At 38.9% G+C, this 26,575-nt stretch overlaps 1 protein-coding gene across 15 annotated transcripts in view; it reads right to left on the bottom strand.

The window, feature by feature from the left end:
• Nucleotides 1–26,575, bottom strand: part of PDLIM5 (PDZ and LIM domain 5) — a 129,853-nt gene that overhangs the window by 22,811 nt on the left and 80,467 nt on the right. For 7 of the 15 annotated variants that reach the window (XM_087735845.1, XM_087735849.1, XM_087735855.1 and 4 more), the window contains 10 exons: nt 26,224–26,260; nt 23,518–23,547; nt 21,677–21,811; nt 20,792–20,908; nt 17,364–17,492; nt 16,805–16,999; nt 16,005–16,091; nt 15,065–15,220; nt 14,066–14,197; nt 4,719–4,903 (listed from right to left, as the gene is read on the bottom strand). In XM_087735845.1, the coding sequence (XP_087591971.1) occupies nt 4,719–4,903; nt 14,066–14,197; nt 15,065–15,220; nt 16,005–16,091; nt 16,805–16,999; nt 17,364–17,492; nt 20,792–20,908; nt 21,677–21,811; nt 23,518–23,547; nt 26,224–26,260 (1,203 nt within the window). Of the gene's footprint in view, nt 1–4,718; nt 4,904–14,065; nt 14,198–15,064; nt 15,221–16,004; nt 16,092–16,804; nt 17,000–17,363; nt 17,493–20,791; nt 20,909–21,676; nt 21,812–23,517; nt 23,548–24,218; nt 25,235–26,223; nt 26,261–26,575 lie in introns of those variants that run through there. The other 8 variants (XM_087735858.1, XM_087735859.1, XM_087735851.1 and 5 more) reach the window with 7 other exon arrangements.

Raw genomic sequence — 26,575 nt, 5'->3', positions numbered from 1 at the left:
GGTAAATGCAAGTCTACCAAACACATGGAAACAACTGCAAGGAAATAGCAGAATTTTTCAAACAAAGTTGCCTGGGGAGCAATTTTTCTATGCTTACAGTTAGCTTCCAAGTGTGTTCCCTCTGCTGAAGGAAGCATGTGCTTAACACATGTGCTGGCTCAGGATTAGGCAACTGACAGTTGTGGGTGTTGCAGAATATGCTGACATTCCCAAGCAGCTCTACTGGAAGGGGATTATATATCCCAGTGGTATCAGGCTGAGAGAGACCCTGGGAATAAGGAAATTGGCACACACGGGTAACTGGTCACTTAAAACTACAAGCTTTGGACACTTCTATTGCAAACCCTCCCCATCCCATCCTCGTACTCAGCTACCAAGCCCAGGAGGAACTAAGGTCATCGATTGCAATGAAAGCCTCCTCTCCAAGCAGCAAACCAGCTTTTCTGGCCACCAGCTGTACCAGCTCACCACGGGACCCTCACGATCCCACTGGACCCCAACGAGTGAGGCAGGATGCTGCCTGCCCAGCTCCTACATGGGAAGGCAGGACACAGTGCTGGCAGTGCTATGCCTGGTGCCCAGGCTCGCTGGTCCCCACTGCGCCAGCAGCTCACCCTCCGACAACAGTCTTTTGAAGATGCCGGGAAAGAGGAGGCGATTTCATGTGAGAAACGTAACGTTGGAAGTCCCGACTGCTTCTGACCATCACAGATCCTGCTGCGCTTTCCACGAGAACAGTTCGTCTCCTGGCCAAGCTCCAGTTTGTGTAACTGCATTTATTGGGTAATTATACTTTCTTAAATTGTCCCAGCAGTTTCAATTTGCCACGGTGCTATTCACTCCCTTTCAAGATGCCGTGGAGTGTTACAGCGTGCTGACAAGCAGCTGTTACATTTCACCCAAGAAGTGACTGCATGGCAGTGGTGGGTGAAAGCCATTCCTGTGTGTGCATTGTGTGCTTGCACATGGTACCAGGACTATGTAAAATGCCTTGGGGTTCCTTGGGGGTGAGCAATGCTACATAAGCGTAGGGTAACAGTTAGCTATCACATAGTAACATAACTCACCGCGACGTAGCTAGGATGTTGTGGGCAATTTTTGTTTAAATTTAATATAATCTTGTAAAAAGCGTCTCCCTCTGATCGTTGAACAGAACATCATAGCTCAACAAAAATGAAGTGAGAACTATTATAAATTCTAGACTGCACACTTAACACACAGTAACAGCCACAATTTGACTTATTTCATCAACCGAGAAAATCAACAATACAGACAAGAGAGGCTGATAGCAAATGCGTTATTTGGAAACCTCTGTCCCAGCAGATGCCACCACTGCACTGGGTGCACACCCCACCTGCCCCGCATCTTCAACTCCTTGTGCACCCAATGCGCCAAAGATCAGACTTTTTTCATGCATTTGTTTGACAAGCCAGGCTTTCATCCTGCTTATCCAGCTTCTTACCCATGCCTTAAAAGAAAGCGTGAGGCAGCCATCCCTCATTTCCTCTACCAAACCACTGAGGAATCTTGCAACATCAGGATTTTATTCCAGAGAGGGATAAAACCTCCGTTACCTTTACAGGGGGTGACTAGCGTAGTAGCGTTCGTGTACCCTGTGAGTGCCCTCCAACAGCAGATAAGGATAGTTCAGCTCCAAGGGTGCTATCACTGTGAGATCACTTGGATCACGATTGACTTCTGTACAGAGAAACCCAGTGCCTGAAGCATCTCCAGGTTCACTATCTCAGCCGTTCATTTTAGACCATCTTTTTCCTTCACACCTTTTTCTTGCCAGGTCGTGAAATAGACATCAATGGAGACCATACCTCAGTTCCAATAAAAACCCTCCGACACCTTTAGGCATCTCTGCACAATCTCAAAAGAAAACAAACAAACAAACAAACAAACAAACAAACAAATCCAAAATCCTAAACCAAAACTCAAAAAAGAAACCATGCTACTTTTAATAAAAAAATATAAGGGTATTCTCTGGTGGTCTATCCAAGAAAGGGAGACTCCAGCTTATAAACTAAAAGATGCTGCCTGACCAAATGACTTATCTGTGTAGTCAGACATCTTAATAAATAAAATCACTGGTAATATTCATGCCACGCCACCAAACAGCAGATTACAGCTTCCCCAGACACAAACAAAATCCTGCAACATATCTGTTTTGCTATGGAAACTACTTGGTGTTATATACAGTATTCATTATAAGGGTGAATGCTATTAGAGCTACAAAACTGTACACCAAATTAGTTTCTGCTATTAATAGCATACTGATATACACATTTACATAAGCTTATGTCTTCCTTCTAATTATTTTCTAAGCTAGACTTCAACTACGAAATCAATCAGGCTTAAAGGGAAGGGTTTTTTTGTTTGTTTAAAATTTTGTCAGGCCTACGATCTACGAAGCCAAATTCTGTTTGGCCTGTGAAGCACTGGCAATTTTACTTTAAAGAACACTTTATGTTCACAGACTGCAAACAAACAGCAGAATTAACGACTGAAGTCCAAACATGCCCTGAAACGGTTATAGTCTTTTTCTTCAACATCTGACTAATTTTATCAAAACACTCAACTATTGAAACAGTTTTACCTGTCAGACTGCTGGTTTCAGCCTTATTGAATAACCTCAGGTACAGCAAAACTTTGGGTATTTTTATTTTTGCCCTTCCCCATTTTAGGAAACTTTGAGTTTTCAATGCCTCTCTCTCCTACAGTTTTTATTTCTGGCTCCGCCAATATTTTTTGGGGAGGTGATGACTTTGCTTCTTTGGGAGTTAAGTACTGCATCCCAGGCCACTACAGCAAGGCAGCACATTCTCATGACCATCGCCTTCTACCAGCTTCTCTATCAGTATGAATTTCAGAAGTTTTTTGTAAGCTATTCTGGAACATAACAACCAAAAATTCTCTGGCTGGCTTTACCCGTCATCTACCTATTTGATGCTTCTAATGTAAAAAAAAGGAATTTCATATTATCCAGGGCATGGGTACAGATTTTCAGAGAAGTATGGAATCAAGTGTAATTTAATTCATCCTTATAAATCTTTCTCCTTCATGTGTCCATCATAAAAAACAAAACAAAACAAAACTATTTCAAGCATTAAACTTGTATTAATACTAAAGCACGCTCTTAGGATTTAGCAATGAAACACCTACCAACATACTGAAAATGGGTGTGGTACTACTGAAACCCCAAGCTGACAGGTGGTTTCTGTGCAAGTGAAATAAATTTATCACTTGGTGAGACAGAGAGAGAGTTACGCCAACACGTAGCACAATCAGTCACTTATAAAAATGCAGGATTATCATATTCCCACAAATGCTTGTCTTAAGTACAGATGCTACCAAAAACGTAACTTTAAAAAGAGTTGGTTTTTTTTCCCTCTAATGATAGCTAACTCAAAGAAATAAAACAATGCTAGAATTAAACTGATCTAAATTTAAATATGTCTTTACCTTGTCCATAAGAATATACTCAATATTTGACAGGTAAGTATAGAAATGACAGTGTATTGCCATCTTGAGGCTTGCTAGCAGAACTGCATGTCCAAACCAAAATACATATAGTTGTTACCAGGCACAACAGCAATTTAGCCAGATGTGCCAAAGCCATTATAAAACTTACAACATTAACACCATATGTTTTATCTTTATTTTTATGCCAGGGCCTCTGTAGTTCCTTTTCTGGACTGGATATACCTTTAAAGAGGGAAAACCCTCAACAGTAGAACTATAAAAAACCCCCACTATTTAGCATGTTAGATCCTGTCACAAGGAGAATCAAGAAAATTCACCTCATTCTTTCAAGAAAAACCTGAAGTTAAACCTCAGTTAGTAATACAGATTTCTCAGATCCTTTGAAATTACTGCTCAAGTTTAGTTCAGCACCAAAGACTGATTCAATTTAAGAAACAAGTTACATTAAAAGATTACCCAAAATTACTGTATGTAATATTACGAAAATATAAGTACACAATTACACATATGGCATTTCTTAATACAGATATGGTTATAACAGAGGAGCATCCATAAAGAAAATGGCATGTTTCCCAGACATAAGACATTTTAGTCCTGGTTTAAAGGGGTAAGAATCACCAAACTACATTCAAAGGTAATAGCTATTTAAATTGTCCTTGCAAGACCCCATCTTTAAACAAACCTCCGTATCACAAACCTACGCAATACTCTGGCACCCTGGTCAAATAAAACCTACAAATGCCAAATACATAATCCCTCTAACATTTTAGTCGTTTTTCTTCTTTTTTTTTTTTTTTTTTAAATTAACATCTACTTCAGAAAAGATCAAAAAGATCACTTGGAAAACATGTGTCTGTTGATATTCCCAGACCTGAAATGGCATGGAATATGCTCTGTTGAATTTATAGTCACATGGGAAGTGCCAAGTTGAAATTGTGAGGTGTCTATATATATTTGACCAGTATATATGCTTTTAATAGAGGTCAGAGACATCTGATTTTGCTTGTTTGTGAAACCAGTTACATCTGTGAGGCTACTTACAAAGAGCTACTGGTTTACTAAAACTGCTAAAGCTGTTTTTCTTCTCCTCTTTTCTAAACAAACCGTCCTGTACTCAAAACACACAAATAGCCATTTGAAGGCTGTTGTTTTTACACTCACAGTGAAGTACATTTCCCTGGGCTATCCAAAGGTCTTTAAGCGAAAAAGAAAAAGCCTCACTGAGTTACCTGCTTGGTTTGCAGGCTGCCAGCCTGAGTATTTGGCAGCACCCGGGGGTCCCACTGGCTTGAGGGCTGCAGCAGATGTGGTGCTGGCGGGAGCAGGTCTCACGTCAGCGTTTTCTTGGCGGGCAGGCATGCTCCTTGCCGAGGTGGCCGTAAAAGCAGCAGGCTGGGTAGCCTCCAGGGAATCACTGTTCAGAAATGAGGGAGGAAAAAATAAAATGCATTTCTTGCCAGAACAAGAGCATTTGTGAAACGGAGATGTGGAGCGACATCCCTGCACCCTCGTGCAACAGAGCAGCACCCACTACTCTGTCATCACCGATGCTGGGGTGATCACCCCAAGACAATTCTGTGGAAGTTATATTTTCAAGCTGTTTTTTAATAACTGGACACTTGAGTAATTTCTGCCAGAAGTCAATATAGACAACTAAATCCCTTCACAATTTCCATTTAAAATAATTAAGTGTTGGCATGATACAGGTTAAAGCAGAACCCTTACTGTAAATTTGGTACACTCCCAGACTTTTTCAATACTTTTTTTTCTCTTGGAGAGTAGACACATACTCATATAGTCAGTTTATTCTTGTAGATCTTAATAAAAACCATCAATCTAGAAGTGACTTAATTATATGCAATTTTCTTCTATGGGCCACTGCTCCCCCAAACGATTAAATATTGTAAAAGAGCTGTAAGTTTCTCTATTCATTAATCAACATGCACAATATTTTATATTGCCTCTTTAGAGCAGGTTACAGCTGCTTTTATATTTTAAGGGTTAGCAGAACTCTCTTAGCTATTTAAAAACACGCATGATGAAAACTGCACTTAATCACAATTCATGTAGACTGTAAGTAGCCACTAATTACACTGCCAGCAAGAAAATTTTTCATTTCTCATTTCCAGAGGCTGTTCAAGAAGGAGAAAGTTATCATAACAAAAGATTTATGCAGTGTAACAGTATTTGTATAATAGATATCTGCCTTTGGGAAGCTGAAAACAAATATTTTCATTAAAAATCTTCAAAGTAGAGGAGTAATTGTGACGGTCATTTGCAAACTTAAGAGGATCACAAAAACAGGAAATGAACTCAACAGCATTGAGAAATACAGCCAAAACAATTCCAGATACATATTTTGTGCAATCTGGAAACCCATCAGTTAACACATTAGAAGCCTTGTGTTCTTTCCTCTATTGAAGAAAAACAAATTTACAGCACACGTGCATCGTGAATATTTCACCAGGGTCATTCACAGAATTATAGATTGTACCAAGTTCGTAAAGTAAAAATCTTTGAGCTATTTTTACTTTACAAGTATTGCACACACAATATTGCCTTGGCCATACAACGTGCAAGAACTTGAACACACCATGAGGCCAAAATGCAAGTTCATAACCTTGATTTTTTTGTCTCTAGATTTACGGGGTTAATGATTGATGTATTTAGAATCTTTTTCTAGGTAAGGGATAAAAAAAGATTCACAGTTTAGAGAATATATCTGAATGCTCAGTTTAATGAGTAACAGGTATTGCATTTGTAGGCTTTTGATAACAGCGATATCTATGCCGAACTGACACTGATGGATTTCTATATGCAGCATGCACAAGCCCAGTGAAGCACAAAATGAGACCTTGCGTTCTGTTATGTTCAAATGTTAGCAGATATTTAAAGACATTTGTACAGGGCAAATGGAGGCATTTAAGGTACATGTGAGACTCCTTAAAGGCTCAGGATACAAATCTTTTTAACAACAGATTTTGAGGCAGCAGAGATATACTGCATAAAAGCCCTGTTGCAGACTGAAAGAAAAAGGATAGGAAGACATCCTCTGACATTAAGTAGCAGGCTCAGTAGCTGAAGACAAGGTAGTTTAGGACTGGCTTTCACTATGAAAAAGGTGTGTGTCTGCAACTTTAGTGTCACAGAAATCTCCTTCCATACAGTGAGCACATTTGACATGTAACCCATCAAACCCACTCCAGGCCAGAGCCCCATCACAACTTTAAGAATTCATCAAAACACTGTTGGCCCTAAAAAAAAGAAAGTTTCCTCCTTCTCCATCCGAAAGACTCATCACCACTTGTCAAATCACTTTTCAAGTCTAACACCTCTTTACTGCCTTTGTCTGAAACATATAAATCATAAATCATATAAATCATCTGTCATAAATAAGAAAATCCTGCTAAGTCAGCAGCTGTCTTTACACAGAAGAGGCTACTTAACAAGCAAAAATGGATGCTTGCATCCACTGCCAAAAAGGGTATCCTTCCAGCAGAAGAAGGATAGAAAAATGTAGAAATGGCTAACGTGTGCTGCTGGCAAACTGCAGCCTTATAAGTAGGTAAAGGCGAGGAAGTACACTGACACTAGCCACAACGCTAGTTGTAATGCCAATTTGTACTTCCACCATTGCCATTTTCATGGTTTAATGCTGAGGCTTGTGCATGACATGGCATTCTAGTTCCTGAAGCAACAGATTATTGGAGACATTTAGGCTTTTATTTAGGAAACGAAGACTGAAAATGTGAATCCTAATGACCCCAAACTAAAAGACAAAGATAAACCCAGCTATAAAAGCACCTGTGATTTTTGACCACCTCTGGTGGTTTATGTGGCAGGAGCCTATCCTAGAGAGAAGCTTCCCAAGGGAAAAGCTTGAAGTCATCATTCTGACAGAGGGGATTGTGTTGGCCTCAGGGCAAAACTTCTGACAGGTGCTGGACACCCTTTGTACTTTGCACCTGATTCTTTCAAGCAAGAGTCGAATAAACTCAAGCTGGCACTACAGCCTGTTAATTTAACAGGCAGGCTGCTACTGCAGCTTGCCAAGTCTCTCCAGTGTGATATTGCCCACCTATGGTGAGCTGCAGGAAATGGTGCACACACCGGTTTTCCTGAATTACAGCCTCTAATCACAGAGCTGCCTGGGAGTGCACGTGCGGCGTTCTCTGCAGAGAGAAAGATAGATCCATCTTTGTCTCACTTTCAAAGAAGTGCTGCACCCTGGAGATGTTCAACTTTTTAAGAGCTAAACTTCTTCAAATTCATGCTTCCAAATTAATTCCTCAACATTTTACTTTAAGTTCTTCTGCACTGAGAAACACTCAAACTCCAATTATTTTTATCCATCTTTATAAATACAGCATCTTTTCAGAAGCGCACTTACCTTCTACAAAGTGGCTGTACAATACCCAGAATTAGCCCTACTAATATTTTGTAACTCACTACGATGTTGTACAATGATGACCCAAGATTCATAACCTAGAAAATACATGGTTTGAAGAGACAAAAATATAAACAGAAATTCAAGGAAATGAATAGGTTATGGAAGAGAGCTCCCATCTGCTTTTCAGGGTCATCTCTAGAAAACTGAAGGAGGAATGACAAACCTTACATATTTACCAATTTCCGCATGAGTAGCTTTCTCAGACTTCCCAGATGACACTCATAGGTCAGGTTCAGGTCAAGCACATTTCGATGTCAAAACACTTGTACTGTTATTAATGACAAGCCTACCTTCTAACTGTAGTTTTAACCTTTTAACTCTGTTTCATAACTCTTAAATGATCCCTCCACCACCTGATGAATACTTAGAGCAAAAATGAAAGTTTACCGTGATAAAAACTAATGCAACCAAGAGTCACATCCATTTTAAGAAAGACGATGTTGCTTGCAAGATGCGAATACTCTGTTGTCAAGCTTTGGACAAGTGGTTTCGACACTGCAAGAATGAAGGAACGGTGGAATGCGAGCCTGACTGACTCAGAGTCTTGTATCCTGAAAACCCACAATGTGTTTAATTAATAAGTCATGGGAAGATTAATCAAAATATTCCTGGAAGTGGGTTGCAAGGGAAACAGATTGCAAAAACAGCCCAAGAAAAAAGTTCAGCAAAGAAGCAAGCCGAAGACCCCTCTCTGTCTTTGACATATGCTAGCTTGTACATGACATACTCTCCTGAATTTCCATGAAGAGCAACTCCTACTGCACAGTTCAGCCCTATTCTATCAGAGTAAGGGCATGTGTGGAAAAGAAAGAACTTTCTGGGGCACCAGTCTGAGACCTGGGGACACACACAGGGCTCCAGAGCCAGCGTAAACTTTATCCAGAGCTCACAACAGTCTCCTCAGACTTACCCCATCCTGATCAACAAAAGCACTGTGGAAACAGGAAAAGTAGACTAAAAAGCAAGTAATAATTCCTCTGCTATTCCTCCCCAAATACCAAACGCTGTATTACACCCTGTTTTTTGGTGGGAAGACAGGGAGAAAAAGACATTTGTCAGATGACTGTCCCATTGCTGAATGTGGTATTGAGAGCTTCTTGGATGCTACAGAGGGGTGATGGGCAAGGAACCTGCAGGGGAGGAAGCGGGTCCAGGTCACACATGAAATGAGCACCAGTTTTTCAGAGACTGCTCTGGGATATTTGCATCCATACCACACCCCCTTCTTTCCCAAAATCAGGTGCATCAAGACAAGGCTGAACACATTTCAGAGGAATTTTAAGAAATTTGCACTGGGAAATCCTTCTGAATGTATGTAGAGGTTTTGACATCCCCTTCCCCCCCAAGTTCAAGAGAAGAAAAACACATGGTCTGGGGCTACAGATGCCTAAACCTCCCTCCATCCTTCCATGGAAATTCCTACATAATGCTGCCTAGAATTTCTTCACACACACTTTAGAGAAGATAACTGTGTGTCATGTTGTTATTAGCCAAAGGAGAAGCTATGGTCCTAACTGAAAATGAAATACAGCTTGTCGTCATGTAACTTCTAACACCAGTAAAATGGTAACAAGGGCCAAGTCTCTCAGACTTTCCCAAGCAGATTCAAGAGGTCTGGGTGAACTTTTTCCTCATGCAAGCCCAAGATACCAGGTTATCCATCCATAAACATCACCACTTGAGCCCCGAGCTCAGTCTGGTACATCAGTATTTTCCTAATAGTTCTGTGGATTACAAATGATATTTTAACTCCCACTTGTTGTCCAGAACAACTGCATGAGTCAGGAACAAGTCCCCTGTGATCTGAGAAAGCTTGCTGACAGGAGAGGTCATGTAGTATCTAAGAGACAGACTGTAAATGCTTTCTTCAGATGGCTAGGAATTCTGTGAGGTTATTTTCCCTTAAGAACAATAAACCTTTAAAGAAAAAAAAAAATCACTCTTCTTGGTTTCTGGCACAATGAAGTGGAATATGATAGCCTTGATTCTGCTTCATGGCTTCTAAAACCAAAAGAGTTTAACAAAAAAAATAAGACTTCCCTTGCATTACACATTGCTGCCTGTTGGTTGCCTGTTAACCCCAAGAAGGCATTGAGCAAACTGCAGAAACCTGAATAAATGGCTTCTAAAATATACACACAGTGCTTGACATAGCACTCAAGACAAAAAAAAAGAAATTTTTAATACAAGCTTTTTGAAACATTTATATTAAAGAAACTCTGCAACTTTGAAGTAAGGAAAGAACGATTTACCTACCCTAAGGCCAAGTAAACTGTTACGTAGATGCTTCTCCAAAGCTTTACAGCAAAGTATTAGCACAGCTGAGATAAAACTTGAATCTCAGACCTCAATTTCTTGTTTTAAGCTACGTTATTTAAGGCGTACACATCACATGATGTATTTTGTCCAGTATAAACATACACGTTAGCTGAAGACTTATATAAAACACCAGAAAAAGCCAGGTATGAGAATGATGACAAAACCCGATGAACGGAGGAAATATATATGCCTTCTTACAGGGGCTTTCTGGTGTAACAATAAAGAAACAGAAGACAAAAAATACTCAGCGCTGACCTTGTTCCCACCCCTACTGCAAACCCATGGTCTCAGACAGCTTTTTAAAACTGTGTTTACATTTTGTGTTAACCTGGCAGTGTTCCAATAACTTGCAAGAAAGAAGAAAACGCAAAAATAAAATAATGAAAAGGAAGAGCAGAGAAAGTCATGTGGGTGGAGGTATTTCCATATCAAGTTACAGTGAGGGCGTATGTAACCCTTCCATAAGCAGCACTCTACACAGAAACAATTCAGAGCATCTTTCAGAATAAGTATTCTCTCAGAGTCAACACCAGTGTTTATCTGACAAGGCCAGACTATCTTCTTTTCAAGTAATTGTACGTGGCACAGTGTCAGGTAGATAAAGCAAAAGCTATGTCAATGGCCATTCTTGCTAGCATCTCCCAAAATTTCATAGCGTTTTTGCCATGCGATTTAATTTTAGGGCAGAGCTCCAATTCTTGGAAATGCAAGATATTAAATACATCATTTCCTTTGCTGCATATATGTAGTTTGTTAAAAACCACAAACCCCCATAAACTTAAGTCTATCTCCGTTGCCAGCAGGATGAACACTTAGCTTAGTGAAAGATTGCATGGCTGTTATACCAAAAAAAAGTCCATTCCTGAGCAGTCTGGTAGGGCAAGAAAATACGTGGATGTTCAGTACCACTTCAGGCAGGTTAATAACAGAAATTAAGTCAGACAAAGGTCAATTCTCTGGCAGCTACCCAGTACAGAGCAGTTGAAGACAGCCAGCTTTTTGGAACAGAGACAGTAAAGTGAGAGGGATAAAAGGGAAATATTTCTGGAGCAACCCTACTGCAGAACAAAATCAAAACCCTGCTTTTGTTATAGCTACAACCTTCTTGAGTTTTTCCCCAGAGATAATGCAAACAAGCCTAAGCTACCTCAGTAAAATAGATTCATTACCTTTGCATGAAAGTTATACAAGATAGAGCTGGAAAACAAAACCCAAAAGTTGTTTATGCTTATTTACTTGGCTTTCTCGGTTGACCCAGTTGTTTTTTGAACAAGTTGTTCTACTACACAATGTTGTATACTCATCTCTTTGGTTATGGGACATAAGATTTCAGCTCTCCTTCCTTATCAACTATTGTGTTGTGCGATGAAGTGAGCTGCCACTTAAAATAATTTTTCAGCATTACATTTGTGCACATACTACAATATGTCATTAGATGGACAGTAATGCAAAGACATTTTAATATCTAGTTTCTCACACTCATTGGGTACATTTCTCTCAAATCTATTATATTTTTCTTTTTTTCCTGACATAATTGATTGGGTTTGCTTGATCTTTGTTGAACTTAAATGAGAATATGTACTTCCTGACAGTAAATTGTAAGCATAATTTGTCATCTTCTATCTCTTTTTCCTACATGTTTCTCAACCCGTAGGGCTGTGCTCCTTTTTTCACTAGGATGAGGCAGCACAAAGCTTCATTTCTACGGCTCCATCTACTGGCAACCCCTTCCTCCTTACCAGTGCTGGCAGCTCAGGATAATAATAAGGAAAACAGAAATCATTACTCTGGTATGTTGTATGATAACTTCAGATCAACACCAGTTATTTTGGGAAAAATCCTTCAAAAATGCAATTTATGCATAACGTTCTCAGACTAACGGTTCTGCTACATCACATTTCCAAAATTTGAGGTCATATTGTATTTGGGATGTCCCTAACAGCCTGAAAATCATATGCTTCCTGTATGGCCTTTTGCCACTGCCTGTATGCAGCGACCTGAACCAGGATAACCTGGCTATTGCAATGGTTTAAGAGAAAACTTGATTTTCACAAGTTTAGAAATAACATTTTAAAAGCCCTAATAACCTGTGAATGTTTATTTTAAGCTTCTCAACCTGGAGCTCGATATATCTAATACCGATAAGGTCTTTTGGGCAGGCTTATACGGTCGCTGTATTCCCAGTATAACTCCTGGCTCCACAGCACATCTCTTTCCAGCTCTGCCAGCTGGAAGAGCAAAACAGAGAAAAACCTCCAAAACTGCACTTTAACTATGGCGGGATGAAAGTAGTTCTCCATTGCTTGCTGCCTTTCCCGATGGGCAGTCCCATGTACTCATAAGGGACAGTAACTGGAGAGAGACAGACTGGGAATCTCAACTTTCTAGCAGAAGTAAGAGTTTGCTTCTCCAAAAAGAAATCTTCAAAACGAGGAGAGTTTCTCCCTATATGGTGAGTAAACGATGGATAGAGATTGTTTCCATTGTTGTAACAATCTACTTTCATTTGCAGCTTATGCCATAAACAATGCACATTAGTGAGTGAAAGGGGAAAAAAAAGGGAAGTCAGGGAATTCATTTTCACTGCCTTTATTGGGTCTACTAAAGTATCGGCAAACAAACACCACAGCTAACGAATAAAGTCTTGCTGGCAGCATGTCCTGGACTTCAGACATGGTGCACGGGTATCAGAACTCCTGGAAAGGTTTTCCCTTTGGATGCACACATAAAAAGATTTCCAAATAAGTATCATTCAGTGGCAAAAAGAAAATTAGTATTTAAGGTTGTGTTACATCACTGTAATTCTGTTAATATTTTTTTCTTTTTAAAGTGCATATGCCACAACGTCGGAAAATTTGATACAACTTAAAATTGTCTGTTGGTGTCTAATAACTACCATTTCCCCTCCCCAAAGTTAGGGCTACTTTAGCCTTTTCTAGTGACTAGAAACAGGAGGGAAAGATCTAATACTTCTTACTCAACAGAAATTTCTTACATCAAATGCATCTCAGCTCTACGTATAATTGGGCCTTATATCTAGAAGGGTTTTACTCTTGTGAAAATGCAAATAACTACATGAAAACCCAGAAATTATTTCTTCCTTAGCACAACTTAATACATACTGTCCTGTAAAATAACCAAATAGATTTCTGCCTTTGAGGCTGAAGTCCATTACATAAAAGCAGTTTTTTACAGTGTTAACATAGCTGTGGTCAGGAAACGAGAACAAAAAGTCCTGTGCATTGAACAGAATCAGCGCTGGAACAAAGGGCCTAGACAGCAAATAAGTTTTAAAATAGTTATTTGCTGCACCGCATGCCAGTTATTTGATTTTATACATTAAAAGCCAGCTTTGAAAAATAGCAGCTCTTTGTTCCTGGAGCACCCTCGCAGCCTAACACGCCACTTACTTGCTCAAGGAACTGTTGCAAATAATTCACCTGGATAGATGTTTCAAGCCAGAATATCTTGTTTCTTCTCCAGCTGGCTATTTAGAGTGATGGTGCCTCCCTCGGAGGTTTGCAATGCAACCCAAACAGCACCGTGTGCCTCAGAAGGGCACCTGATGCAAGTGACGAAACCTTTGCGTAGTACGGTGAACTTGCACAAACACCATTGGCAGGACCAGGGTGCAGATTAGTTCTGCAAAGAGGTGAAAACCAGTAGGATTTGGGGTTGGTGACCTCATGCCAAAGACCACAACAGGCAGACTGCTTCAAGTGTGCAGACAACAGAAACAGGCTTTGAAGGAGAAGCCAGTTTCTCGCGAGTCCTCAGTGCCAACCATGTGCTGCACTCAGACAATACCTCTTTCTCTTTTGCAACTCCAGAGCACTTGTGGACTTCCTGGAGGGCCCGATGGCCCGCAGAGGAGGCTTAGTGACAGGCGTGATGAGCAGGGCGTCCAAGAGTGAGCGGTAGACACTAGGTTCGGAGAGTCTAGCAAGCGTTTAAAAAGATCACATAAACAAACTAGCCGACAAAAAAAAAAAAAGTTCAATTTGGCCGGGACCACTGAAAACCCAAAAACCCTTATGAAAAGCCTGTAAGTTCTGTAGCAGTATGAAAAAACTGAACCTAAAATGACTGATTTAGAAATTATGGCTAAATAAGTGGTCCCCAAAGTGGAGGTCACACACCACAGAGGGCGTGCAAGACAACCCATTGGGGTGCGAGAAGAAATTTTTTAAATTTTATTTTTACCATCAATATAGTAAAATAGAAAATATTTTAACATAGTGTTGATTTCATCTTTTTCTCATCCTTTTTTAATTTCTGTTTTTGTGTATGTTTTAATAATGTACATAATAGGACATTTATATAATTTAGAAATACGTAAGTATACATATATTGGAGATGCATGCTCAAAAATCTTTTACTGCTATGGGTGCATGATCAAAAAACTTGAGACCACTGGTTTAAGTAAGCCTTTATAAAAAGCAATGCAATAAAGATTTAGATGCAACTCAGTTATTGTCTGCAAGCATCCAAAAGTTACTCAAAGATGCAGATTATTCTTGTCAGCCCTGTAACATAGTTATTTTTTACAGTTAGTTTACTGACTGAACCATAAAATGGATATCATGAGGATCAGAAAGGTAGAACTACTCACCAAGGTTCGGAGCAGCAGTTTGGAGCTAAGCTAAAAATACGGCATGTGAGCCTTGGACATATTCTAACGACTTGCCCACCACGCTGTTGTGAAAGAGCTGATTTTGCAACCCTGCCAGGGACCAATTAGTCTTGTGTGAGCTTGCACTTTCTTCAATCAAGCTATAAAATGTTTCTTTTAAAGCTGATGTCTACCTGGCCTGGACAGCAATGGCAGCAGACACGGCAGCAGCAGCCATGCTCTTAATTTTTGATCTCGGCTTGAAAGAAGAAAGAACAGGAAGAGGAGCAGGTCCAAACTTGGGCAGACTTCCCAAAGGATTTTCCAGCAGTACTTTTCTAGCAAAGAAGCTTTGAGCCAACAGAGGAGAAAAAAGAGAAAGCAGGAAAGATTGACAGAGACACAGTACAATACCAGACTGCATTAACCACTGGAAAGTTATATGATTGTAGGTTTCCAGTTCACACAGATGTCAGGCAACGTATTAGCCACTTGAATACTAATGTAGAAAACAGCAATTTTGATCTCACCCACAAATAATACTTTCCCCTCATCAAGTCAGGATTCAGCATCTACCAGCCTTCAGATTCCCCATCCCAGACTCTGCCTCACACCCCTGGGGCATTCCCACCGAACTCCAGGACACTCCACGTGGATCCATCTAAGTCTCCATAGTGCTGACAAAAAGAGCCCTGAAGGTCATTTAGTTTCTCTTTTTCATAATAAATAATAAACATGGAAAGCTTAGGCATAGTTGGTGATATAACTTCAGTAGGTCTATTTTTAGCCACCTTTACCAAATTTAGTGTGCTCCTCACCCCCTTTTCATTTTCCCTACTTATTAACTGGGTTGGGAGGAATGCAAACAGGGAAAAAAAAAAAGTGAAAAAAACATACTGGCTCCAAAATTGTTTCTACAATGGTGAATCCATAACCCAGGCTCTACTGTAAAATTTCAAGATTATCCACAGAATTGTTGTGCATTTTTTAAAATAATTTCAGAAGCGAACAAAACACTCCAAATGCTTACAGAACTATATTTTACACCACTTCTTGGATTTAAATGCAAAAATGCTGCCTGAAAACCTTGCTTACACCTAGCGGTCTGATGTAGATATACCTTAAAAGATTTACCTTGTATGACTTACAGATGATTTAGACTGGCAGCTTGAGAGTTTACTGAAAGAATTTGTTTCGCAAGAAGGCAGAGATGCATCGTGCCTGCCCAAAAGCAGCAAGAGAAGAAAAGCCATTAATCAAACACTTAGTAATCTTCTGGCAATGCTAACTAAAGCTCAGGCGGAGTTCATTTAAGGACTTTTAAAAGCTCTCCTTACCCATTAAAAACAAAACAAAACAAAACAAAACCAGAACAGGTATGGTTTAATATCCCTGATTGCTAATTACTGAGGGAAGCATTTTCTTTCCCTATTGGTAAACACTATACTCTGGATGTCCTGTCACTACAAAAGTCAATGCTTGTCCTCTCCTCCAAAAACTTCAGGTTACAGGACAATTCAAAAATACACATTTTATAGCAAGGGTCACTAACCTTTGAAAGACGGGTGAATAAAATGCGTAATATCAAAGAATCTTACATTATGCACATTATACTGTGCCTTCCCCCAAAAACCTTCTTCCAAACTTTGACACTATATATTCACCCCACGTCACCAACTTGTGACAACAAAGTCACCTTCCAACCGAATCTCTAAGGGCCACTTTAATTTTTTAATTATTTTTCTAACTTTTGTCTAAAAGCTACTTGAATTTCTAATTGCTATGCAAATTTCCAGAGCAGCATGAGGGTCAGGAGACACCTGTAAGCTGCTCCATCTTGATAGCATCATCATCAAAAAAAAAAGTCAGGTGAAACCATATGTAAAATTATAGTTTCTGATCGTGCCTTTTTAACGCAGCTGGCTCGGATGTACCTGGCAGGAGTGGGAGAGAGCACGAGGCCCGTTTCCACAGGCGGGGCTGCAGAAGGCGGCCGCAGGGCCGCAGCGGGGGACAGGGGGAGCTCAGAGGTCTGCGTGGCCACAGCGCACTTCGCGGGGAGAGGAGGTGCTTTATCAGCTGTCAAAAAGCTTGCTGCATCTGGCGCAGGCAACTCCGCAGTTATTTTCCTAGTCGATGTTAATTTCACAAGTAATTATAACGAGACAACATGTGGAGAAGAAATCTCTCATTTGATTAAAAATACCAAATAGTAATGGACAACTCTTTCTAGCTGGTGTTCTTGCACCTCTTGTGAGAAGAACAAATGCGTAGAACTTGGGGGCTTTTTCTTCTTCCTTAGGAACCAAATACTCATCCCTTATGAATCAGACCATGCTGAAACTGGTTCTTTGGGGCATTTTTACAGCTGAAGCTTGGGAGCTTAGAACAGACCTGTTTAACCACAAAACTACTTGGGTAGTATAAAGTAGTTACTCAAAAAACAGACAAGAAACTTGAATGAGAGCACAACCAATATATTAGAAACTCTACCTAGTGTAAGTGGATGACACTTTAGACACTGTGGCTACTTGGCTGCTGGTATTTAAAACCTGAACAATTGCAGGTGGATGAGGTGCGCACCTGGGTAAGGCTTCCAAAGGGTTCTCAAACAAAAGTTCTCTGAAGTAAAAGAAAGCAGAAGGACAAGTAGCATTCACCACAGGAAAGCAATATTTTTCCCCCATATTTTACTTCCTCTTGCTTGTCACCAAACCAAGATAACCATAAAAATTCTGACAGTTTTAGTTCGGTCAGTTTGAGACCTCCTCTTCTCCCCAGCCTGATGCTCATTTGCCAATTAAATGAGCAGCTCCTGTCTTTGCAAATTCCCTTTTGCATGATGACTACAACAGAGGGAAGTTGTTTAGGAAAACTGAGGTAGAAATGTCAAACCTGCCAAAAAGGAGATCTGGCTGAGTTGAGGAGAGTACAGCAGCAGTTACAACAATTCACAACAGAACAGGGGTATGCGGAGTTTGTACCCTTTCCTGGAATTGCCCTCAAGTTCTCCGAAACTTCATACAGCATCTTTGTGAAGCTTTAAGTCATAAAAAGGGCCTTGAAGAAGGCAAGGAGAAGAGGAATAAATCACACTGGGTACATGCTCCAAAGAGAGAGCAAGCTGACTCCAAATTTTATTCATACATACATACTCATTGTATTTCCATTTTTCACTTGCTTTGGTAGTAACTAGAAAAGGAGTAAGAAATTACTCTTGGGGATTACAATTTCTGCAGAGAATATTCTTGGCTGTCCACTAATCAGAAAGTACACAACAAAAATCAGGATTAATACCTACTATTATAATACTAACTCTTTGTATTTATGACTATCAGGAATAATTCCATTAAAAGAAAAGATAAAAGTAGGTTTGTATGACTGTAAAAAGCATGTATATAAAAGAGCAATCTAAAGACTTGCTGGCACTAGATCTGCTTTATATTAGTTACATATTTCTCAGGAAGTGCCAGGTTCTGTGGTTTACACAGTCTAAAGTTGCCAGGATGATTATTTAAGATGACTTTTTGCAACTTTCTGAAAAGGCTGTAATTGCTCTTAAATATTTTACTGTTAAACTTATAGGAGGATATTGCATATATGAAATTGAGTAATAATACATTATAAATTACAGTAGGGTATATTGCCATATGACTAGTTTAGGTTTTCAATAAAGGACTAAAACTACAATAAAAAAGCATTATGCTTCATATTATGAAGTCTGCCTTATAAGCAGCAAACCTAACTTTAATCCAGTAATCAAATCCAGATCCTTCATACATTTCACAGCAAGCTCTTTCTCCTTCTGGGTGGTTCAGTAGTGGGTGATACAAATCACAGAGCTTCAGCCAAGAAAAGACGGAGCCCATTAGGAAAAGAAAGACCTATGCCAGTCATTGACAACAAATGTGGGACTTTAGTGGCAAAAGCAAGTTTACTGACCTTTGGGTGGCCCAGTTCTGCTTTACTAAAAATCTAACATGGCACGCACCAATTGCTCCATACGGATTTCTGATAACTGCCATTTTATAAAAAGGGAGTTTTGGAGATCAGCTTTGGGTGTATTTCCCACCTGAAAGAGTGTTATAAAAGCAGCGACATTGGCTCAGTAACAAAACATAAACACCAAATTTAGTAGCTACACTGACAACCTCTCATTTCAGGAAAGAATCAAGACTACATATCTTTGTCAAATAATTTATGTTCTCCTTCCCACACTCAGTGCTAATCCTTCCTTCTACAGCTCTACGGAAGCTGCTCAGATTTCTGCCCTTCTTGAGTAGAAAATACTCATCATCTACTTTTTTGACTATTTGTATAAATACTTCGACCACCATGAATGTAGCTGTCCCTTCCGATTTCCTGTAGCTCATTTTAAAGCTGCTCTTTTTCTAGGTTCGTTTTTCTAAATAATAAACTTGGAGCCATAGGTCTTGAGTGAGAGTAGGTTTAAATTTCCTCTCCCTGGACACAGATCCAGAGCTAGGATTTAGAAAAAACTCGTTGGTACTCAGAACACAGTAGTTGTAGCAGTATCTTCAAGGCATCTGCAGCTCAGTAGGTATAATCATACTAGAGTTTCACTGGTAGAAATGAAAATCAATTATTGAAGTAGTACTTTTCCCCCTGCCTTTTTCATCCCAGGTTTTCTTCTCAAAAAATAAAACCACCACAAGTATTGCCATACACCTTTTGTGTGTATTTTTCATCTTTGGTGACTCATAACTACTCACCCCATCTGCTTCCTGGGATTTAAGAGAATGTGTTGCTGAAACCATCACAACTAAATCTTTTCTGTATTGGCTCAAACCAAAGGTTACCAGGAAGGTACTGGCCTGCTGTCCAAGCAAACCTCTGTCATCACCCACCATCCCTTCCTGACTAATCTCATGTTAGTTCATGAAGGTACCTTCTTCTCCCGGACATCAAAAAAGCCTTTAAAAGACATTGCAACAAAACGCACTTGACTTATTTTGTTGTGAGGTTTCACCTCATCTCTCTCAGCTGGTTCAGACTATTGATTTAAAGGGGAAACTGTCAATCCCAAATACTAGTATTAGATTTCCAGTTGCAGAAAGCCCACACAGATATAGGCAACAGCATATTCCTGTGTGCTTCTCATAAGGATGAGTCTCTGTCTAGGGGCCTGGCAGGACCAGGCACTGTTCATTCAATTCTCATTTTTAAAGAAGCAGCTTTGTTTCATGTTAAAACTTTGTGCTTGTGCATGTGTAATGAACACTAGCTACCTAGAATTAAAAAACACTCTTGCACTATGAAACACAAACCATGAGAAAATGTTATTGACCTTCACTAATAGCATCATAACCCTCCAAATTACTGTCACTGTCTTATGTCCAAAATTACCATCATTGTCTAGTACCCATAGATGACCTCCAGAACATCACCGATCTGCCAAGTGCCAGTGAAGCTATCCAAGGCCAGTGACAGGAAACTTGCCAGATAATCATCTAGGTTTTTTTCATTGCATCATAGCACAGCACAGTGTTATGAACGAAATAATCCACTTTTCGAAAAATTATTTTTCTATTTTTAAAGGCACTTTTCTGTGTGTTGAAGAAATCTGAATTCACTTTTGAGTTGTTGAGACCACTGAAAAGTTACTCCATCCAGGTGATAGGGTGGACACCCACTGACAACATACTGACAAACATTAAATATTTTGTCTTGTATTAACTGGTATCCACAAGACTGTTCATGAATCTGCTCAGCTTTATTTCATTTCTCTTCTCCTTCCCCCTCCTACCATTTCCAGGAAAATCCCTAGTCACAGTAGATTAATAAAGTTTATTTTAAGTGAATGACAGACAACCCTCTCTCCCCCAAGACAGACAAATCTAGGCTAGAACAACATATAGATAGATCATTAACTGCATCGAAACCCCCTCTGAATGATTTACCTCCCAGAAGCTGCTGCGGCAATGTGTTCAGGAAGTCTGGGAGAGGGGACACTGCCAGGGGAGGACTCTGCTATCGGTATAGGAGCGGCTGCAGGTTCTGGTCTAGCACCGTTTTCACTCCATTCACAGTAACAAAACCGAATGGAGACACACACAGAAAGAGATTTCTTTAATCGACATTGAAATAGTATGCTGAACAGGAAATGCTGTGCATGAAAATATTAGTAAATTGGGAAAAAAATTTGAGTTTACAGCAAAATACAAGTAGGGGGATAAAATGAGGTGCAATACACTTAAGAAGTATCACACTTAGAGAAGTGTCCTGCCGCTTACAAACTCAGAACGCCAAGTAGTATTTTATATTTAGAAAGATGGAACATGTATATTTAGTAATACCCTATGTGATGGAAAATTTTTAGGAAATAGTGGAAAAGAAACAGCCACAAGTGCTTGTGGGATTCACTCCCAAAGTTTTATATACTTTTTGCCGCACTTTTTTAGCGTGTTAGTTTTGTGAAGGTTAGAGTACATATTTCTTAATATTTTTTCATATCCTTTCTTTTTTTCAGTTGTGATGGGGGAGCGGGGGGGGAATCTAGAAAATGTTGTATTAAAGGCCCTCTACTTAAAGAAAAGCACTCATTAAACATCTCACCACAATACACAAAAGTAAAACTAATCTACGAGGTAGAGAGCAATCACAACCACAAGTTTCGAGCAGACTGAATTAGCCACAGGATTAGGTATTGCTGCCTTTTTTTTTTTTTTTTTTTTTTTTTTTTTTTTTTTTAAATATTAGCATGCAGAATTAAGTATTATAATAAAGTAGGGAGCCTTAAGTGCTGAAGATTATTGAACAGATTTAGGAATGACCAGGGAGCAGACCTCATAGGTGGTAAAGGTGTGGATAGAAATTCTGGTACAGGTGATATCTCCAAAGTCTGGGTAGCCACGGAGTTTTTATTCAGATTAATACAGGTATCCTGGGCTCCTGCTCCATTAGGTAGATCTGCAGGTATGCTGATAAATACAGATATTTATGACATGAAGGGGGGGGTGGGGGTGGGAAATATAAAGACCACATCATTTGTGACATGTTGTTTCAGGACTGACCAAAAGTGGGACAAATATTTTCCAGTGGCTTTGGATTTGCTAAACTACAAATCTGGAAAATCTAGACACATCTTCACTCAGGACAATGAACTGACTCTACAATTTAAGGCCAAAACCAAATCTGTACCTGGTGGCTCAAAAGAGGATGGTTAAAAGTGGACATCTAAAACATACTTGGAAATAGGGTGCAGCAAAATTAGAACTAATCAGTTACTAAAACATGCAAATAAACTTGACATAAAGGCTAGACTTTGCCTTTCTAAGCTTAAAGTAACTGGTTTAAGAGTTGCAATTTACACATTTCAGTGAGGGCTTTCTATTTCCTGTCCTTCCAGCTGTTGAAAAGGAAAAAAAAAAAATCTATTTTATCCACACAACAATTCCTAGCACATTACAGTTTAGGGATAAACAATAAAGAAAATCCACAGGGCATTTGTCTTGAACAATGCCTGAAAAGTTGGAATATTATTAAATTGGGATATTTATCTGCAGATTACTGATGGAAGATAAAGTTTCTATTCTGTTGTTTGCCCTATTCTCCCCTCCAGGTGATCACTTCAAGTTTAAGCTTATTCATTTATATCAAAAACTACTCAGAATTTTTCAAAGATCAGATGTGTGCTGGGAATCAGACATGAGCTAGGGCATGCTATCCACATGCAAATGGAAAAGCAGTCCATTGTTTTGGAAACAGTAACAAAGTGCAAAATTTAACATCAACAAGTGTTGTGCAATGGGGATATTGGGTGAAGAGATGACATCTTTAAAATTGTAAATGAAATTCATTTCACACATTCATAAAATATTTTTTGAACTGGTGATTTGTTACTATGAATTTATAGGAAACTAATATTTTTGGTAGCCTTTCTCAAACTATTCTCATATCCTCAATAGAATCTATGACTATCTATGTTTACTTTTAAGCAAAATAAAGGTTTCTATGCTTTGGTTTATTTAGAGAGGCCTTTTCTTCCATTTCTTGCTAAAGAAACTCACCCTTCAAAGGGATAAGAGCTGGTAAGATAGATAAACATAATGGTAAATTAAATACCAACATGAAGATATTCTCATTACCTAGGGACGTCTCCAAAACATAAAAATACTTGAAGGTCAAACCATTCTGCTCTTATGAAGAAAACTTTACAGAGTCTAAGTGATAACATTCCATAGTTTTCATTGTGTTGATGTCGTCTTAAACTCCTGTCTTCCTTTCCATTCATAAAAAATTCTTTAAACCCAGTAAAACAATTTTAATACACATTCCTTCTTTAATACACAGTATTCTATCAAATGATTATATTATCGTGTATGTACACTCAGTAACACACTTGGTTTTAGTAACACAGTACTCACTACCGAGTTACATGATGGGGGGGGGGGGGGGGGGGAGGGCAGAAATCAAGCTGATTGGCACTTGTCATCAAAACAGCCTTTAGTGAAATTATTAAAGTGAATATTTTCCCCCACTGTCCCTAAGGAGTTAACCCAAAAGGTGTGTAAGATGTGATATGCCTTTGTCCATCATTACCAGTGCAAATCTAATTGTACTTTATGCTGTGCATTGTTAGGCATCCACATCGGTGACTGTTAGTGTTAGATAACTTGGCTGTTACCTGAAGTGTCCATTTTCTGTTTGGCTTTTCCTAAAGATAAAATGACAAATACTGTAAGCTACATTGTGCTATATAGCCATATAAACCATCTGAAAAGGAAACACAAGCTCAAAATGCTTCCAAAGGTCTTCATTCCTTTCAGTTTGCCAAGTTGTGCAATAAAAAATACCAAGCCCCCCAAGTCTGCAGAAGTGTTTGCAGTGGACATGGATTTGTTCACAGGACCAATTCCATCAGAAAAGCGTGTAGGTCAGGTGCACAAACTACAAACCAACTGCAATGGTTCTCATTAAGCAATTATGAAAGATTGGACTTTTATATGAACTTTACAATTCACCTTTGAGGTCTGAAGCTTCTGTGACTCAATAAATGTTACAAAAGCTGAGAGAGAGTTTTACGTAGTAGAATTCTTACTCCTGTAGCCCCCCCCAAAAGGTCAATTATTTTCTTGATTTCTGGAAATCTCATGTCAATTTTGACAACACAAACACATACCACATTTTTAACATGATCAGGAACTCCAGTACTGCGATAGTACTGTACAATTCAGTTTGTTTCTACTATGCAGCAGGGATTTAACTGTTTCTCTTTTTATAATCTGTGAAGGTGCAATGAAATTACAGCTCCGTGCACGAGAAGACTATTCAAGGAGTCGGAGAGACTCAAAAAAGCCAAAACCCCCCAAAAAAACCAGACAGAACTAAGATAAAAGCAACTTTTATTAAAATACTCTTCAAGCTTCAGAAAGCATAAATTAATGAATGTGTAACTACTATAATACATTATTTTACAGGAGAACCATAGGGCCATGAAGCTTTTATAAACACAAGAAAGCCTGTGAGCTTCACTCTGAAATAAATAAATACTACTGTCTTATCTTGTTCTTGTTAGAGGATGTGTTGAAGTTCTTACAGGTACACAGCAACATTCTGCTCAATTTTTTCTAAGTTTTCCACAGTATGAACATATTACTAGTTTAAGCAGCAGTACTTTATATTAAGCTTGCACTTTGATTCGCAACATTGGATTTTATTTTTTTTTTTTTTTATTTATCTTGTATTTACTTAAAAGCAGTCTGTCTTCTTGCTCTACTCTGTAAAACATTTACAACCACTCTAAAATTGACCTGCTGATAATCTAGTGAAATCCAAGATAATTATCCTGGTAAGTACAATAGTTTGAAATAAGTGCATTATAGTCCCTCTTCGTCTTCTTCCCCCAGCCCCAAAATCAAAGTAATACAATTTCTTATTTTGTTCATAATTTTCTGCTTTCTAACAACCTACAGTAACTCAAACTCAGCAATGCAAATGACTCCTTTACGGCAAAAAAAGAACTGCAACAGCCATCTCCTCCCCCATGCTGGGAGATTCAGTCACCCAAGTTGTTCTGTTTTAAATATGTATTTTTTTTGTCACAAAACATTTTAATCTCTTTTTTTTTTACACATCAGTAGGAAAGTGTTAGAAAAGTATAGAAAAGGCTAGAATTTCTCTTGCAGTAAGGCTAGTGAAATATGTGGTTTTTGTTGGGTTTTTTTTTGGTTTTTTTTTTTTTGCAAAGCAGATGGAAAAGAAGAAAGGAACAAAGTGTTTGTATTTTGCTTTTGCAACTTGGGTAAAATCACTGGACATTAAGAACACGTGCTGAGACTTCATGGTGCCAGTCACGTAATTTTGTATATTTGGGGCTAAAGACGTGGATAGGAACCTTTTCCCTGTGGAAAGAAGTGATAGAAGAAAAATAAGAAAGGAAAAAGAAAGGAAAAAAAAAAGAAAGAAACAAAAAAGAAAGGAAAAAAAAAAGAAAGGAAAAAAAAAAGAAAGAAAAAAAAAGAAAGGAAAAAAAAGAAAGGAAAAAAAAAGAAAGGGAAAAAAAGAATGGGAAAACAAGACAGGGAAAAAAAAGAAAGGGAAAAAAAAGAAAGGGAAAAAAAAGAAAGGGAAAAAAAGAAAGGGAAAAAAAGAAAGGGAAAAAAAGAAAGGAAAAAAAAGAAAGGGAAAAAAAGAAAGGGAAAAAAAGAAAGGAAAAAAAAGAAAGGAAAAAAAGAAAGGAAAAAAAGAAAGGAAAAAAAGAAAGGAAAAAAAAGAAAGGAAAAAAAAGAAAGAAAAGAAAAAGTTTCTTAAGCAGTTTCACAAGAGAGCATGCAATCTCCATGCACTATTCCTATCCGCACATTGCCTTCCTCTCTGTCAAAAACTTGAAACCAGTGTTAGGCAAAGTCAGTAGAAAAACTCCCACTGACTGCAAGAACCATTAGATTTAGCCACTGGTTAGTCCTCGTTTTGAACAACGCTTATCCCAAAGCAAGGAGACAGCTGACCCTCGTTCGCAGTCCAGTACGGTAATACTTTCCAGCTATGCTTTACAATCCAATCCACGCTCACAAATGAAAAATGCCTGGTTAGTTTTTAGGAAAAGGAAAACACATCAACAAGCTGACCTTGTACAGAAAACCAAACCAGTCCAAGTTTACAGAAGATCTCAAACTCCTGCACAAGCATTAATACTGGACTGTACCAACAGATTTTAAAAAGTCGGTCTATGCAGAAAAAGATCTTGATTTTTACATGCCGAAGTAGAAGGCAAAAAAAGAAGCTATGTTTTAAAAACACCTAGATGTCACACAAACTCACCAAACACCATCAGTTAAGAATTAAGACATGCAAACTATTAAAGTAATAAAAATGTAAAACATCAACTCACTTAGTCTTCTTTGCAGCTTCATGTTCCGGTTCTTTCACTGCAAGAAAACAGAAAATTTTTATTTTCTGAGGCACTGAAGACACTGCACCACCATACACTGAGATTCTCCCCTGTGCATTCACCACAGCAGGAAATTACAACAAGGCTCATTAGGACTCCTTGATCCTAAATAAGCCCCAGTGGAAATGAGGTATGTCTGTAAACTTCAAGAGCCCCTTTGCTAGCAGAACTGCTGAAAGGTGGCTCTGCTGCTCTCTGCCCTTTCCCTTGGCCCACTCTCCACATTGGCACTGAGAAAGGTGAGTTGGGAAGGGGAAGATTAATGGAAGTTGGGAAGCATTTCTTTTGGACA

This window comes from Nipponia nippon, unplaced genomic scaffold (assembly GCF_047370975.1).
Source record: "Nipponia nippon isolate SJK-2023a ecotype South Korea unplaced genomic scaffold, ASM4737097v1 scaffold_6, whole genome shotgun sequence".
Classification (NCBI taxonomy): Eukaryota; Metazoa; Chordata; class Aves; order Pelecaniformes; family Threskiornithidae; genus Nipponia; species Nipponia nippon.
The sequence above is the reverse complement of the archived record's forward strand: the minus strand, read 5'-3'. Positions and strand labels throughout refer to the sequence as shown.